General features: G+C 42.1%; 1 protein-coding gene across 1 annotated transcript in view; it reads right to left on the bottom strand.

Moving 5' to 3' along the window:
- The window catches only part of dera (deoxyribose-phosphate aldolase (putative)), a 54,787-nt gene that overhangs the window by 21,047 nt on the left and 14,507 nt on the right, over window positions 1-19,233 (bottom strand). Inside the window, exons 4-6 of the mRNA XM_073066189.1 lie at window positions 15,484-15,579; window positions 14,311-14,445; window positions 13,080-13,208 (exon numbers count right to left, since the gene is read on the bottom strand). Of these exons, the coding sequence (XP_072922290.1) occupies window positions 13,080-13,208; window positions 14,311-14,445; window positions 15,484-15,579 (360 nt within the window). The remainder of the gene's footprint in view (window positions 1-13,079; window positions 13,209-14,310; window positions 14,446-15,483; window positions 15,580-19,233) is intronic.

Here is a 19,233-nt window from a genome sequence, read left to right on the forward strand (position 1 = left end):
CACAAAATGCTGAAGGAACTCAGCAGGCCAGGCAGCATCTATGGAATAAAGCACAGTCAACTTTTCAGGCTAAAACCTTTCGGCAGGATTGCAGAACAAAAGCTGCCCCTACATCTCCTCCCTCACTACCTTTCAGGGCCCCAAACAGTCCTTTCCAGGTGAGATGACACTTCACCTGTGAGTCTGTTGTGGTCACATACTGGGTTCGTTGCTCCTGGTGTGGCCTCCTGTATATCAGTGAGACCCAACGTAGATTGAGAGACCGCTTCGCCGAGCATCTACGCTCAGTCCACCAAAACAATCTGGATCTCCCAGTGGCCACCTATTTTAATTCCCCTTTCTAATATGTCCATCCATGGCCTCCTCCACTGTCATGACAAGGCCACACTTAAGCTGGAGGAAGTACACCTTCTATTCACCTCCAACCTAATGGCATGAATATCGATTTCTCAAACTTCCAGTAATGCCTCCTCCACCCCCTTCACCATTTCCCATCCCCTTTTCCCTCTCTCATGTTATCTCCTTGCCCACCCATCACCTCCCTCTGGTGCTCCTCTGCCCCCTTTTTTCTTTCTTCCATCGCCTTCTGTCTCTTTCATCAATCAACTTCCTAGCTCTTTGCTCATCCTTCCCCCTCCAAGTTTCACATATCACCTAGTGTTTCTCTCTCCCCTTTCAAATCTACTCAGCTTTTTGCCTCCAGTCCTGCCGAAGGGTTTTGCCCCGAAACGTTGACTGTGCTTTTTTCCATAGATGCTGCCTGGCCTACTGATTTCCTCCAGCATTTTGTCTGCTTTAAGAAGCTGGTCTCGGCAAGAATCAACTCTTGCCTAAGCAAGGACCTGGACCTGCTGCAATTTGCCTATCGCCACAATAGGTCTACAGTGAATGCAATCTCACTGTCTCTCCACTCAACCTTGGAGCACCTGGACAACAGAAATTGCTAAATTGGGCTGCTGTTTTATTACTTACAGCTTAGCGTTCAATACAATCATACCCTCAGTTCTAATCAACAAGCTCCAAAACCTGGGCTGCTGTACCTCTCTCTGCAACTGAATCCTTCACTTCTTCACTGGGAGATGACAGTTCCACACAGATTGAAAATAACATCTCCTCCTTGCTTGATAATCAACAATGGCGCACATCAAGGACACACACTTAGCCACCACTCTACTCTCTCTACACTCATGACCAGGCAGCTCAAATGCTTTGCTGATGACACAACTATTGTTGGCAGAACTTCAGATGGTAATGAGAAGGCATACAGGACTGAGATAGGTCAGCTGGTCAAGTGGGTCTCAACAACAACTATGCACTCAACATCAGTAAGTCCAAACAATTGATTGTGGCTTTCAGGAAGGGGAAGTCGGGGGGGGACACACACCACTCGCCATTGAGGGATCAGCAGGGTGAGCAGTTTCAAGTTCTTGGGTACCAACATCTCTGAAGATGTATCCTGGGCCCAACATATTAATACAATCACAAAGAAGGCATGACTGAAGCTATATTTCATTAGGTGACTTGGCATGTCACCAAAGACACGGGCATACCATGGAGAGCATTCTAACTGGCTGGATCACCGTCTGGTATGGAGGGGCCACTGCACAGGATCAGAAAAAGCTGCAGAAAGTTGTAAACTCAGCCAACTCTATCATGGGCACTAGCTTCCCCAGCTTTGAGGACACCTTCAAAGCCGATGCCTCAAAAACACAGCATCCATCATCAAGGATCCCCATCATCCAGGACATGCCCTCTTCTCAATAAGATGGTGGCACAGGAGCCTGAAGACACACACTCAACATTTCAGGACAGCTTCTTTCCCTCTACCATCAGATTTCTGAATGGACAATGAACTCATGAACAGTACCTCAGTATTTTTACCTCTCTTTTTGCAATACTTATTTAATTAATGTATGTGCGTATATATATAGTTTTTATTATGTATTCCAAGTACTGCTGCAGCAAAACAATTAACTTCACAATATATGCCAGTGATATTAAAGCTGATTCTGACTCTGATTCTTGTTCCTGCCCACCACACAATCTCTATCTGTCAGTATCAATGCTCCAAATCACTCAAGTGTTAGAGAAAGGCTTTATACTCATGAATATAAATATTGAGTTATTTTCTACACTATCCCAGTCACTGCAAATCAAAGAAGGGTAATACACAAATAGGTTATTGGTGATGCTGCAATGGGAGTCCAGCTAAAAAGGGAGAGGGTGATTGAGATCATTGGGGGGGGGGGGGGGGTGAAGGAGAGGTATTAGAAACAGAATCATTTTGGGACCTAGTAGAAGAGATCAAAATGCCACCCACTATCAGTAGAGGTGGAATTGTGAGAGACAAGCTAATATCTTAAGAATTTTGGAATTTAGGACTAAGACTACCAAACTGGTTAACAGCTTCTTCCCTCAGGCTGTAAGCCATCACTGAGGCCTTGTCACTAAGACAGCGAGCTGTTTACTGTTTGCCTGTGCTGCACACTACATATGCTTTGAATAGCATTTTAACATATTTGTGCTAGCATTTTGTTTTATATGCTGTGTGTGATACATGTTATATGTGTACTCCATGGTCCAGAAGAACGTTGTTTTGTTTGGTTGTATAAGGCACTTAACCACACATTGCTCTGTGACGACACCGGTGCCAAGCTGCGTCGGCCCTTGCCCTTCCCTTGGACAACATCGGTGGCGTGGAGAGGGGTGTCTTGCAGCATAGGCAACTGCTGGTCTCCCATACAACCCTGCCCAGGCCTGCGCCCTGGAAACTTTCCAAGGTGCAAATAACTGGTCTTGCGAGATTACTGGATGCCTACATATATATATATGTACAGTCAGATGTACTTGAACTTAATACAACAAAGTCCTGGAATTAATGGACTAAGGAAGTCCAGGTAGTGCAGAAAGAGACCTCTTGTTGCTTATAACAGATCAGAAATTAAATTAATGAATCTGGTGCATAATATGAAGATGTGCATTTTGCCTGTAACCATTGTCATTTGTTTAATATACATACAAGGAGGGCCCAAAATTAACTTGGGAGACCAACACAACATTCATGTTATAATAAGTCAGATCAACTTTTAGCTTGATTCAAATTGCACATATACAATAGATCTATAGAACAATACAGCATGCTACAGGCCCTTCAGCCCATGATGTCATGCCTACCCTTTAACCTACTCAAAGGTCAATCTAGCTCTTCCCTTCAACATAGCCCTCCATTTTTCTTTCATCTATACTTACCACTCTGAGGTAAGCACTCCATTTAGGAATGATATTTCTAGGCTGATTAGAATGCAATTTTATTTTTCTTAACAAATTTATCATTTCTATTTGAATTAATTTAATTCACACACAAATTAAAACACATCAGATGGCATGAAAACAGTGTAAACGGGCTCCAGACAAACTTAAGTGTAAGTGATGAAGTAAAATTAAATTACCAGACAAGAGTCCATAGGAAACTCAGATCCTGCCTGTACTACAGGACTGAATAGATGCTGGAAAATTTATGGATGACAGTGAGCCCTTCAAGAGCAAGAACAGAAGACAATGGTGCTTGATTTTTCTTGTTTGGAAGTAATTGGGTGACTTCTTTTGTTGGAAATGAGGATCTTGCACTTACATGCCCTCAGAAAATCCCTAAGCATTTCACAGACCATAAACTGCTGCTTATGTACAGTCACTGGCTATAAAGTTAGATATTGTTGCTAACATGAACAAAGCAACACCCCAAAAAATATACATTAAAGGATAAATCCTGAACTGAGAAAACCAGATCTCCCTGAATTTCTTTAAAGAGTGCAGCACAATCTTGATTTCTGCACTCAAATGCAAGAATTTTTCTTTCTGAAAGATCAACCTAAGGAGTCCATATCAATTCACACGTACAGTACTAATACCAAATCTGCTGCATTTCCGATCTATGTGCTTTGTACAACTTGATAACATTAGCTCTACTCCCTGTACACTCATGAGGGTTGGCTAGATTCTGCTCTACGTCTGCAGATGGTACCATGCAGTGGGCCACATCTCAACCGAGTATGGGAAGGAGATAGAAATGGTGTTATGACAATAATCTTTCCCTCATTATCAAGAAGAGCTGCTCATTGACTTCAGGAAGAGGGGTGGTGCACATGCTCCTGTCTATATCAATGATGTTGAGGTTGAGAGCTTCAAGTTCCCAGGAATGAACATCATCAGTAGTCTGTCCTGATCCAACCACGTTAATTTCAGGGGCAAGAAAGCTAATTAACACCACTACTTTCCTAGGAGGTTAAAGAAATCTGGCATGTCCCTATCAACCCTACCAATTCTTATCAATGCAGTTCAGAAAGCGTCCTATCCAGATATATCATGGTTTGATATGGCAACTGCTCTGCATGTGGCACAAGAAACTGCCAAGAGTTGTGGATACAGCTCAGCACATCCGGAAACTAACCACCCTTCTATGGGCTCTGTCTACACTACTTGCTGCCTCAGTAAAGCAGCCAGCATAACCAAAGACCCTGCTCAGTCCCGACATTCTCTCTTCTCCTCTCTACCATTGGGCATAAGATACAAAAGCATGAAAGCAAGTTATTACCAGGCTTAAAGATAGCTTCTATCAGACTCTTGAAAGGATCTCCTGCACAATAAGATGGCTCTTGACCTAATCTCCCTCGTTATGATCTTGCACTTTATTGTTTAGCTACATTGCACTTTCTCTGCAGCTGTTACTTTATTCTGCTTTCTGTTACTGTTTTACCTTGGCCTACCTCACTATGTACTGAGTTGATCTGTATGAACAGTGTGCAAGACAAGCTTATCACTGCAAGTTGGAACAGGTGACACTAATAAACCAATTCCAATACCAAGCAGATCCACAAAAAAATGTTACTGCTGGCAGCTGGATGTAGCTTTAACTTAGACCATCTCAAAACATCAGTACTTTCGGAAACAGTTGCAGTGACAAAGGTCTTGCAAAATGCAAGAGCTTAAAGGGAGCTGGGAGCAAAACCATGTCTCTGTATGGATAAAGGTACAAAGGCAGCAGTGGTAACACTGTCAACTGGTTAAATAATAAATAGGTGTTGTGCAGAATCTTTGAAATCCCTCAGTCAGTATTCTTTTTGAAGGTTTCTGCTCATTATGCTGCACTTTCATATGATCAAGTTACTGCCATTATAAGAAACAGTGCCACCTACTGTAATATGGAATAACTGCCAAGTTAATAACCAAATCACACAAAAACAGGTATCTGGTAGATTTTAAGTACCTTAAAGAAAAAAAGGTACCTTTTGCTATTAATATTTTCTAATAGCAAGACATTAACACAACAATATTCAATAGAATCACAAAACAGTACAGGTGCTTCACAAGAACACACTGAACAGAATTGATACATAGTAGACAACCAAGAGCTGTGTCTTCTAAAGGAGTGCCTTAAGAAAAGTAAAGCCCTGGACCAGGTTACCTATGTCAGTTTGCAACCATCTCATTGGGAGCAGCCAGCAGGGCGCTGCCTGTCACAGTGATGCCCTGTGAGGCTCTGTCTCTGACAGCACCAAACCATCAACGTGATCAGGGACATTAAATGCTTGTGAGCATACAACTTCCAAAATATTCAATGAAACATGTTTAAGAACTACATCAAAAAGCTACAAAAATAACCTCCCAGTGAAAGTAAAGTCATTAAAATCACAAAAATTATTTGACACACAAAATGATGAAGGAACTCAACACCTATAGAAAGGAATAAAGAGGTGACATTTCAGGCCAAGACCCTTCATCGGATCAAAAGAAAGGGGAAGAAGCCAGAATTTCTTTCCAAAAAGCAGAGGTCTCCTAATATTTGTTTAGGGATTCCATACCAACCGGTTTTGCCTTTGGCCTTCTCGATTGCAATGGTGATCACTGGAAGTTGGAGAAATCGATGTTCATGCCATCAGGTTGGAGGCTACCTAGACAGAATATGAGGTGCTGCTCCTCAACCCTGAGATTGGCCTCATCATGACAAAAGAGGAGGCCATGGACCGACATGTTGGAACAAATACAAATACTTTTTTGTCACCGAACAATTGATACTAGAGCGTAAATCATCACAGTGATATTTGTTTCCGCACTTCGCGCTCCCTGAAGTACAAATCTAAGTAAAAATAATAAAAATTTAAATTATAAATCATAATTAGAAAATAGAAAAGGGAAAGTACGGTAGTGCAAGTCAGATCCAGATATTTGGAAGGTACGGCCCAGATCCGGGTCAGGATCTGTTCAGCAGTCTTACCACGGTTGGAAAGAAGCTGTTCCCAAATCTGGCCATACGTATCTTCATGCTCCTGAACCTTCTCCCGGAGGGAAGAGGGACAAAAGTGTGTTGGCTGGGTGGGACTTATCCTTGATTATCCTGGCAGCACTGCTCCGACAGCATGTGGTGTAAAGTGAGTTCAAGGATAGAAGATTGGTTTGTGTGATGTGCTGGGCTAGGTTCACGGGAATGGGAATCGGAATTAAAATGGCTGGCCCCTGGGAAATTCTGCTTTTAGCGGATGGCGCAGTGGCGCTCGACAGTCATCCCCCCCCCCAATTTACATCGGGTCTCACCAATGTAGAGGAGGCCGCAGCAGGAACACCGGACACAGTAGATGACCCCAAAAGACTCACAAATGAAGTGTTGCCTCACCCTAAATGGAGGTAAGGGAGGAGGTGAATGGGCATGTGTAGCATTTATATTCCTTCCAGGGATATGTGCCAGCAGGAAGATTAGTGGGAAGGGATGAATGGACAACTGAATCATGGAGGGAGTGATCTCTGTGGAAAGCAGTGAGTGAGGGAAAGGTGTGTTTGGTGGTACGATCCCATTGAAGATCGCGAAAGTTATGGAAAATGACGTGTTGGATGTGGAAGGGTGTGTGGTGGTAATTGAGGACATGAGGAACTCTACCCCTGTTTGGCAGCAGAAAGATGGGGTGAGCATGGATATCCAGAAAATGAAGGAGATGCAGGAGGGCAGCATCAATGGTGGGGAAAGGGAAATCCTATTCTTTAAAGAAGAACATCTCTGATGTCATCTGATGTGGTGAAGATAAAGGAACTGAGAAAAGGGAACAGCATTTTTATAGGAGGCAGGGTGAGAAGAGGTATAGTCAAGTTAGCTATAGGAATCTGTAGGTTTATAAAAGATGTCAGCAGACAGTTTGTCTCCAGAGGGAGACACAGAGATCAAGAAAGGGGAGGGAGGTGTCAGAAAAAGACCAAGTCAATTTAAAGGCAGGGTGGAAGTTGAAGACAAAGTTGATGAAATTGACGAGCTTAACATAGGTGTATGAAGCAGCACCGATACAGTTGTCAATATAGCATTAGAAGAGTTGAGGAACATTACCAGGGAAGGCTTGGAACATGGACTGTTTTACAAAAAAGCAAGCATAGCTGGGGCCCATGCAGATGCCCATGGCCACCCCATGAGTTTGGAGTAAGTGGGAGGATCAGAAGGAGAAACTGTTGAGGGTGAAGACCAGATCTGCCAGACCGAGGAGGGTAGTGTTGTAGGGGAACTGGTTCATCTTTTGTTGAGAAAGAAGCGGAGAGCTTTAAGGCCCTTCTAATGGGGGACGGACGTGTACCGGGACTGAACACCCATGATGAAAATGAGGCAGTCAGGGAGAGGGAATTAAAAGCTGGTGAGGAGATTGAGAGCATGTTAAGAACCACGGATGTAGGTGGGAAGGGGCTGAACCAATTGGGATAGAATGAAGTTGAGGTATACGGACACGAGTTCAGTAGGGCAGGAGCAGGCAGAGACAATGGGCCCACCCAGACAGTCAGGCCTGTGGATCTTAGGTAGGAGGAAAAAACAAGCAGTGCAAAGTAAGGAAACTTTGGTGTATCCTTTGAGTTTGGTGGCAGTGGATGAGAGTTCTGTAGAGTTGATTAGGTTAGTGATGGTGATAGAGACAATTTTCTGATGGTCCAGAGTGGGGTCCTTTTCAAGAGGCAAGTGAGAGAAGTGTCTAAGAGTTGCTGCCTGACCTCAGCAAGGTAACGGTTGTCCACAACAGCACTCTCTTTGTCTGGAGGGTTTGATGCTAAGGTTGGGATTGGTGTGTTGAAAGTGGAAGGTAGTACATTCAAAGGGAATAACATTTGAGGAGGAGACAGAAGTGCTGAAGTCAAGCTGGTTGATGTCTTGACAGCACTTAGAGATGTAAAGATCCAGAGCAGGCAAAGAATCAGAGTGGGTGTCCAAGAAGATGAGGAGTGATGGATACTGGTGAAAGGGTCATCAGTGCAGGGTGGAGACTTCTTGCCAAAGAAGTGGGCTCGGAGATGGAGACGATAGAAGAAGAACTCGGCATTGTGGTGGGCATGGAATTTACCGAGGTGCGGGCGAAGGGAAACAAAGGTAAGGCCCTTACTGAGGACAGAACGTTCCACCTAAAAGGGGGAAGGTCAAATGGAACGATGAAAACACAACAGAGATTACTGCTGGGGTCAGAGGGGTGAGGAGAGTTGGGGGCGTCAAAGGGAAGAGGAGGGTCAGTGTGTTCAGGGAAGGTGGAGTGAAAGGACAATGAAGACTCTGAGGACCCAAGAGATGATGGAAGGATTCTGAGAGAGCCAGGGATGGAGAGTGGTGGAGGAGAAAGGGGATCTCATGGGTCCAGCAGCAGTGAGTAAGGTCTCAGCCTGAAGGTGGTGGAGGCCGAGGTCTGTGCTGGAGTTAGTCACTTAATTCACAGTCTGAGGGCTTTCAGGGTCATTGGAACCAGGGTTGGTGGCAGTGGGATCCGTGGTCTGGAGCCACCCAGGGTCGTTAGAGCCAGAGACAGTACCATTCACGGTCTGAATGCTGTCAGAACTGGTTGTGACTTACACCCTTTGCCTCCACAGATGCTGTTCAACTTGCTGAGTTCTTCCAGTGTTCAATGTTCCTAAATTCTCATAATTTTTCTTGAATATACTCCCCAGCCATCTTGAGTTGACAATTCCAAATATTCATCATCCTTCCATCTTAATCCTGAGTAGCTGAATCATTCTTTTGATTGTGTGACATCTAGTTCAAGACATTGAAGGTTGATTTTGTTGTCCAGGATAATCTCATCCCTTGATTACCTAACATAAAATGCACTGGACCAGCCTGTTTCACATCTTATTATTATAGTTACCCTTTTCCAGATTTCAATCAGGTGAACTTGCTTTACACTTCTCCATCACCTACATCCTCCTTTGGGTAGAGAGAATACATAGTGCACAACATTCCAAATGTCAGATCACAAAGGCCCTATACAATCAAAGACAGACATACTTTATTGATCCCGAGGGAAATTGGGTTTCGTTACAACCGCACCAACCAAGAATAGTGAAGAAATATAGCAATATAAAACCATAAATAATTAAATAATAATAAGTTAATCATGCCAAGTGGAAATAAGTCCAGGACCAGCCTATTGGCTCAGGGTGTCTGACACTCCGAGGGAGGAGTTGTAAAGTTTGATGGCCACAGGTAGGAATAACTTCCTATGACGCTCAGTGTTACATCTCGGTGGAATGAGTCTCTGGCTGAATGTACTCTTGTGCCTAACCAGTACATTATGGAATGGATGGGAGTCATTGTCCAAGATGGCATGCAACTTGGACAGCATCCTCTTTTCAGACACCACCATCAGAGAGTCCAGTTCCACCCCCACAACATCAGTGGCCTTACGAATCAGTTTGTTGATTCTGTTGGTGTCTGCTACCCTCAGCTTGCTGCCCCAGCACACAACAGCAAACATGATAGCACTGGCCACCACAGCCTCACAGAACATCCTCAGCATCATCAGCCGACTTCTTCAAAGGCTTTGGCGACTTTTTCAAATCTTGTAATCAAATCGTCCTGCAATGTAGGCTAAAATACCATTCCTCTTCGTAACTGCTTGATGTACCTTCATGGTAACTTCACTTACTCATGTTCAAGTACACCCAGGTCTCTGTGAATGTCAACACTTTCTAGCATATTGCCATTTAAAAATGTACTGCTTTCTTTCCTTCCATAAAACAGTTGACTACACATTTTTCCACCACGTTCTTGCTCATTCATTTAGTTCTCTATATCCCTATGAAGGCCCTTGGGCCCTCCTCAGGGTGGCGTTGTGAACAATTAGCAAACTTGGACACATTACATCTGGTCTCATTGCTATAGATTGTGAACAACTGGGACCCCAGCACTAATCTCTGTGGTACCCCACCAGCCGCAGCATCACAACCCACAAGTGATCAGCTTATTCCAGTAAGTTTATGTCCATTAAACAATTCTCAATCTGGAAAAGTACATTACCTCGAATTGCATGCTCTAATTCTTGTGCAGCCCCATAGTAAAATATTTGCTCTGTCCAAATGCAAAATGCAAAACCTTATTTTACTGTCCACTTCCAAGCACAAAATCCAGGGAGCACGGAACTGTATTTATCAACGTGGAGCAGAGAGCACATTTCTAATCTGGTGGGAGCAAAGGATGTCGGAAATGATGAGGGTGGAATGCCGCAGGAGAGGTGTGGGACGGGCAGAGGAGTGGCAGTGGGTGCACACACTCCCAGCCTTGAGACACCAAGCAAGGTCTTTTGATTCCAAACTATTTCAAAGACCCATCTCAGATTCATCACTCACATGTCATAAAATTTGTTTTTTTCCTTGCATCAGCAGTACAGTGCAATACATAAAATCGCTACAGTACTGTGCGTCTTCGGCACGCTAACTATATATATATACATATATACACACAAACATACATACACACACATCTATGACTTTTGCACAGTACTATATGTCTTAATATGCCACCCTAATGAACCAGCATGCTTCAGTGATACACAATCAGAGACACCAAGAAAGAGACAGCTGAAGGATCTATCATCGAAGATGGTTTGTGGTGAAAAAACAAGCAAGCAGATTTAAAAATTAATTTTGTTCTCTAATCCACTGCAGATCTCAGATTGCAGATCCTTGACATACCCACACAACTCCTTCCAGACTCTGCCCCTGCTTAAACACCTCCAAAACACTAGTTCTTCCTCTCCCCATGATGGTGACGGATTCACAAATTTTTTGCAACCATTTCATAATTTCAGCATCAGCACAAATTTACTTTTGTTTCAATGTAATATGCTGGGAAATTAGCATAATCAGCACTGGAGAGCCCCTAGAGAGCCCAATCAGTCTGGCAGTAGCGCAGAGATCTGGATTAGGGTAAGAGCTTATTTCATCAGTTGTTGCTGGAGATGTGTTCATAGTGGCTTCAGCAGCAGATAAACAGAGATAAATAGAGTAATGTGAGTAATATTCACATGGCACTTTGATGGAAAGGACACAAAATATTCAACTCACCAAAGACACAAAGAGGATGTCAATATTACAGGCAGTTTGGAACAACTCTTTGTATTGCTCAACAGGGGTCACTATTTCCCTGCTGTTGGTGGGAACAATAGTGGAAGCATATCACTCAATAGTTATTCAAAAGAGACAGAGCTAAAGAAACTGATATGGAAGAAGAGGGGAAACTAGATATAAAGTTCACAATTCCTTCAGTGAACTGGCACAGTTCACAGTTCACACTGGCACACTGGCCAAGTGTGCTGCTACTGTGTTCAAAAATTCCATTTCTACATCAAATCACTTCTTATTTTTTCTTCTTTGATGGAGCCTTGCTTTTCTATTCTATGTGCTCTGTTAGTTACTACACCTTTCTAAGTTATGCCAGGATACTTCGATAGAGCACAGGCTGAATTTTCCTCAGGCTTATCTCCCCTTTGCTACTATCTCTGGCACACTGTTTTGGACATTCCCTTATACAGTGTTTTGAACATTCCGTTACAAACTGGAGATCCAGATAACTCACTGCATCTCACTAAGATTTAATAGGTGTTCAAAATTACTTTATAGAGAAAATAAAAGAAACTATTCCCACTGGGAAGAGAATCAGTAATCAGAGGGCACCACATAAAGATAAATGGTGAAAGAAGATGACAGATGAGGAGAATCTATTTATAAAGCACTCCCTACAACAGTAAAGGAAGGAAATTTAACAATAACCTTCACAAGGTAATTACATATATTGTTGGAAAGGGGAAAAAATTGCTGGGTTAAAAGGAAACAGCGGTGGAGTGGGTTGAATTGAATACCACTTCAAAGAGGCACAATGGTCTGAATAGTTAACTTCTCTGCTCAGATTCTATGCCTGTACGGCGAGACATATTAGACCTCGCCTTCACTGTCTGGTTCAGCTAGCATTCTAATGACAACATTATACCCAGAAGCTCATGTAAATTTCTGTACTTTCCTATCACTCCTTTTTAATTTAAATCACACCTTTCTGTGCAAAATGTCAAGGACTTGAGAAATCCTCCCGAGCCTCTGGCAATGCAGAATAAGCAAGCTGCTCAGAGTTGCGGGACCAGCCAAATGATTTCCTCTCACTTGCTAGAGAAAAGCACTTTCTTTCACTGAAAGATTCAGGCATGGAACTTGATGCAAATAACAACTACAGTTGCCATCCTGTTTTGTTAATATGTGACAGCACATCAGCATATTAAAAGTTGTCTTTTTTTTAAAAATGCTGAACGCTTAAAGAACTTTTGCCAAGTAGCAAAATTGCATTAAAAAAACAAATTAAATGTATTATTTTAGTTTGAAATTTTTTTGAACGCTACATGAACAATGATATCTAGGAGGCAATTTGGAGACAGCAAGAAAACACAAACTGTTTTTGCTGCTTTCAGCTGGATGAAAAATGTCGATCAAAGCAGTGAGAAAATACTTCTTTTATTTCCAATAAAATTCACAGGGCAGAATTAACCAGACTTGTCCTAATCTGAACGCCCATCCAAAATGTTGAGTACTCCCTCTAAATGGGTCTCTTTTGTACTGACAACATCAAATGCCCCTGCACAGACAGTGTATTTGAAGTCAATATCTACATATTCATATGCAAGAGTTCTACCAGATGATTCTCCCATTACCGATTCTCCTCCCAGTAGGAATAGTTTCTTTTATTTTCTCTAAAGTAATTTTGTACATAAACATATAGTGTACATTATTTCACAGAATGAATTCCATGTTACCTGCCATCATGGCCACAAGACTTGCTTTGTATACATTTGTCAATGATCCCAGTTCTCCTGTTCCTAGTATGGTTTTCATGTGTGCTTTTTCACAAGCATTGCGGCATTCTTGAATTTCCTTGTACAATTCTAAAACATTATAGAAACATTAAATAGCAAATTGCAATGTACAAATATTATCGAATAGTATTCAATAATACTCCTACACATTTTCTATCACCAACATGCTGTCTGCATTCTGTGATATGTTATGACAAATGCATCATTACCTCCCCTATCTGCAGACTTCAGCATAATTCTTGTATTGTCCAATTAAGGTGCTGACTGTCCCTCTCTGAAATAGAGTTGTTCATGGGCATGCAGTGATGCTGCTTATCACAACTCCAACTATTATACTGGCTTCAAACAAAGAAGACGTTTTAGAAGGCAGTTGAGTGTTAATCAAACTCTAACTTCTTAACACTGTACTTTCTGTTACAAAAATATCTGAGAATGCTAAGGCTCGGTAAACCAAGTGTGTAACTTCTTTGTTATTTGACATAATCGGTCAAATACCGAACAACTTCTCCAAATCAAACAAAATTTAAAACATGGAGTATCATTTTTTGGGAGTATTTATAATTATTAAATTGATTTTGTTTTAAGTTGCTATTGCTAATAAAACTTTACTGACTCAATCTATGTTTTACAAAATATGATGAGAATGTAAAATAGTTACTAGCTTTCTATGTCTTACTTTGCTAATTGTGGTAACATTTCCCAATCAGCCCACCTGCACCATGGTTACAAATTCAAGGTCATCAAATTTGAGAAAATAAATACTCCAGACCCACCATTCTGGTTACATTTCTTGAAAGAAGTTGGCAGCAAACAATTTTCAAACTAAACCAAGATAATTCACACTTATATCTTCTCTTTCTTACTTCTGGGAAATTAGCCTTCCTCTGTTCTGATCAACACTCTAATTTAGATCATTTCAGTGGAATTAAAGAGGGCATTTTTTTAGTGGGCATACTATGATTTTTTAAATGTAAAACGAATGCCACAGAGTCAATAACTACTTCTCAATAGTGACAATGTTTGACATAATGTACCAAATAAACTATTTCCTTTTTAACAAGCCTAGCTCAGAAGAGTATCTGGACAACAATCACAGGAATACAAATTCTAACCTTTTAGACAAAACATTTTCAAATCAGTTGTTACTTATTTGCAAATGACCAGCCCTTACCTTCCCATTGGCCTTTCAGCACTAAAGTTCTGTTGATTACGATGTCAATCTCTGTAGCACCATCTTGAATAGCCATCGTTATCTCCTGCAAGCGTATAGACAGTGGTGTCTGGCCAGCAGGGAAGCCAGTTGCCACTGTTGTACAGAAAAACCTGACTTCAGTTATTAAGAACAAACAAGTTTACATCATCATCTCCTTGGTGAAGAGTATACTTCAGTTCACAAAACAATTATAACATATAAAGAGGTCCAGGGTTAATTACAAATTGAGCAGAGAACATCAGAGTGGGAGCACAGCTGAGAGAATCCTAATGGCAGAGGAGGCAGTGGTCCAGTGGCAGAGCAGCAGCAAGGATACATGCAGGAAATGGCTGCTATGGCAGGGGTGGAACCAAGCCTTTCCTTGATCTGATTTGAAATATACTGCAAGTTTGGAAGTTAACTCTGCAGGATAGATAAAGCTGAAGTAGCTTTGTGCGATAAAGGAGGAACTTACTGGAGGGGAAGACATATTATAAATAGCTTACAGTATAGTGTAAACAGTATTATAAATAGCTTACAGTATTGGCTGGTAGGATGGAGATGCATCTCTACCAAAGGAGGTGTAAGGCACTCCTTCCCTCCACTAGCCTGCAGGTCACCCTTGGGCAGGGTGTAGCACCTGCTTAGCCCTCCTATCAGGGTCATGCAAAGCCATGGGAGCAGGAGGTGGATAATTGAATAGTACATATAACAAGTCCTGGTAATGCAACCACTGACACCAGGCAATCTCTGAAGAGTACTGATAATGACTGGGATCACCTGTCTTATAAAAATGCTGCCCAGGAGAAGGCAATGGCAAACCGTTTTTGTTGAAACATTTGCCAAGGACAATCATGGTCATGGAAAGACCATGTCATATGACACAGCACATAATAAATGGATGAACAGTATAGTACTACTTGAGGAAGATTACTGTAGGGGGAACCTGACAGCACAATCCTAAATAAATCAAGTCCTGGGTTAATGATGGCTACATTATGGGTTTAGGAATAAGACAGGGAAAAGTGTAAAGTTTCTGCACTGGAAGCTGAGACAAGGTTTGGAAGCAGGATGTGGAACAGGATAAGGAAATTTGATGCTAACTTCAGAACATAAAGGCATAATATCCAAACCAGATTGCTGATGTCATACCCGAGGCAACAGGAATATTGCACTGTATGGTCCTCAGAGCTCGTACTGCATCAGCCACCCTGGATGGGTAAACACAAACCGCACCAGTAGTAATACCTACAAACAAAAAATAGTTTGGTTAAAGATGTGTAAGTAATTATTCCTTGAAAGTAAACTCTACCCTTAGTGTACCTGTGCCTCACTGTGCCTATATTACAGTGACCACTACTGTTAAATGAGAAGTCCTCTGTGAATCTACCACTTTACTTTGCCTCAAATACTTTGCCCTGTGGATCATAAACCCCAAAATACCAGCCCTCCTCATCCAAACAATACACAAGTATTTCTTGCTCAACTTTTCATCCTGTTTAAATTCCGTGGACTGCAACTATGCAAATCTGCTCAGTTAGCAAGATTATCGATTTCCAATACTGTACACAGTCCTTGAAGACAAAGAGCTAGAGCTCCAGGATCACACAGTTCTACTTCAGAACTGCTCCACTTTTAGTAGGTGCAACTGGTTAAGGACAGTGGTGGAATACAGAATAAACAAGAATATCTCAGCTTGTTTTTTGATTTGGCTACTATAGGCTCAGAAACTGCAAACACAAAGCTTCCTTCAAGGTGTGGAGTTTAATTTGGAATTGGTAGAACTGTTAAAAAAGGGGGCTAGGGAGATTTATATAAGTTTCATTAGACCAAGTTGTGTATGATATAAACATATTAAAAGAATTTTGCGATTAATTATGAGACTATAATGATACAGGAACTTTGCCTTTTATACTCTTAAAACTTTTAAATTAAATGGTCATGCGACTATTTGACATAAAGTTGAGAAATGGATAGCAGGTTTAAAAAGGAAAGGGTCAATGCAAAGGTAAACCCTTTCGACGTGTGGGCTGCCTTCAAAAGAATGAATCCAAGGAAAGCATCCGGTCTGGGCGGAGTACCTGGCCGAGTACTGAAGACCTGTGCTGACCAACTGACTGATGTATTCACGGATATCTTCAACCTCTCGCTTTGGCAGTGTGTGGTACCAGCCTGCTTCAAGCAGGTTTCTATTGTAGTGGTGCCCAAGAAAGGTGTGGTGACTTGTCTAAATGACCATAGCCCAGTGGCACAGTGATGTAGTGTTCTGAGAGGCTGGTGTTCAAGCACATCAGTTCTTATCTGAATGGCGACCTGGATCCTCTCCAATTCGGCTTCCAAAGCAATAGGTCTACAGCAGATCCTATCTCGTTGGCTCTTCACACAACTATGGAACATCTGGCGGCAAAGATGCATAAATCAGGCTGCTCTTATCGATTACAGCATGGCATTTAACACCATCATCCTTCAAAACTAATCAATAAACTCCAAGGCCTGGGCTTCAATAGCCCCTTGTGCAATTGGATCCTGGATTTCTTCATTTGTAGACCCCAGTCAGTTTGGACCGGCAAAAACATCTCCTCCACAATCTCCATCAGCACAGGGGCATCACAGGGATGTGTAGTTAGTCCCCTGCTCTACTCGCCTGACTATGTGGCTAAGTAGAGCTCTAATATCATATACAGGTTTGCTAATGACACCATTGTTGTGGATTGTATCAAAGGGGGGTGATGAATCAGCATACACAACGGAGATTGAAAACTTGGCTGAGTGGTGTAATAACAACAGCCTCTCACTCAATGTCAGTAAGACCAAGGAACTGATTGTAGACTTCAGGAGAAGGAAACCAGAGGTCCATGAGCCAGTAATTGGTGGAGGATCAAAGGAGGAGAGAGTAACTTTATATTCCTGGGTATCATTATCTCAGAGGACCTGCCCTAGACCCACTATTTAAATATTGTGAAGAAAGCACAACAGCTCCTCTACTTTCTCAGGAGTCTCTGAAGGCTCTGCATATCTTTGAAAACCTTGGCAAACTTGAATAAGTGTGTGGAAAGCGCGTTGACTGGCTGCATTACAGCCTGGTATGGGAACACCAATGCCTTTGAGCGCAAAATTCTACAAAAGCAACAGATTCACCCCAGTACATCACGGGTAAAACCCTCCCAACTATTGAGCACAACTACATGAAATGTTGCTGTAGAAAAGCAGCATCCATCAACAAAGATCCTCACCACCCATGCCATGCTCTTTTCTCACTGCTGCCATCAGGTAGAAGGTACAGGTGCCTCATGACTCACACCACCAGGTTCAAGAACAGTTACTACCCCTCAACCATCAGGCTCTTGAACCAAAGGGGATAACGATACTCATTTAAGGAGTCTGTTACATTGTCAATTCATGCTTGTTATTTATCGCTATTTATTTATGTCAGCATTTGCACAGTTTGTTTACAGTTCCTGATGTTGACAGTTTACAGTTACTGTTCTATAGATTTGCTAAGTATCCCCATTGAAAAGGAATCTCAGGGTTGTATGTGATGACATGTATGTACTCTGATAATAAATTTTATTTTGAAGGACCATAAATTTGACTGTTAACTCTACAAATGATGCATGTCTATGAGTTTATTTAAAGGCTGCAGGGAAAGTTGGATGGGAGAAACAAATTGCATTCCCTATCACGTCCAGTAATTTAGAAAACACAACTTTTGCAAAAGGCTAAAATATCTGCAATTTCAGGAAAACTAAGTCACAGGGGTGGCGAACCTAGGGTATGCGTGCCCAAGAATACATGTACAAATAATTTATTAGCATATGGCATTAAGTGCCACCCCTCGATTCTTTAAACCCCATCCATAATTAGTACATGGATTGTTCAGAATGTCAGAAACACCAGCAAAGAAACAAAAATGTTCCAAGTGATGAGCGAAGCAGTATTACCATGGCACCTGGGAGAATTCGGGCACACACTCTTAAAAAGGTTCACCACCCCCTCTTGTGACCTCCATAGTGTTATGAGTGATGAACAGACCTGATGGAAATGGGGTGCAGAGTTAACCATTCCCCCCCCCCGAGAACTATGAACTATTGTTGTTGCTATGCTGCTACTGAGAGAGAGATGACGCCCAAGAAAGAACATCTGCTGCAGATAAGAGGGAGAGAGAGACTGTTGATTTATTGTATTTTGACTCTTCTTGGATTATTTACCTTTCACTACAAGGACTTTACTTTGCTCATTAACATTCCTCAGGAGACAGCAGGAGTGGCCTGATTTGATGGACACAGTCATTCAGAGTTGATGGATAGCTGAGACCCCGTGAGTAGGGATAAAAGACAGGTCGGGAGAGACACCCTTCAGACACACCAGTGGACACTGACTGAGTGTTGTGGACACATAAGAAAGGTGGGGGCTTCGGAGACCGAATCAGGCGATCAGTCAATAAAGCTCACAGTGTTACAGCAGGGCAGGTGGGGACTTCTATGTGTGTCCACTCATGCCAGAGTGACAAGTCCACCACAGAAGAACGGTCTAGCTGAGGAACAGAGGGGTCATAACTGAATGGCCACACCGACACGACAGGCTAAAGAAAGCCACAGAAGGTTTGCCTGCTGCAACTGCCTAATCTCTCGCTCTCTTTCTCTCTCTCTCCAACAATTACAACACAACAACCATAACTACCTCAGCACTCATGAACTGAACTGAACTTTATACTCTTCTATGACAATTCATTTACCCCTAGACATCGATAGAGCTTGTTTATTATTGCTTATTATTATTCCTACACTTTTAGGTTTATTATTGCTAACTTGTTTTATATGTATCTTTGCATTTTTGATACTGTATTGTGTAGTTTACTAATAAACATCTTTAGTTTTGGTACCACCAGACTCCAACGAATAC

Source organism: Hemitrygon akajei, chromosome 14, assembly GCF_048418815.1.
Source record: "Hemitrygon akajei chromosome 14, sHemAka1.3, whole genome shotgun sequence".
Lineage (NCBI taxonomy): Eukaryota > Metazoa > Chordata > Chondrichthyes > Myliobatiformes > Dasyatidae > Hemitrygon > Hemitrygon akajei.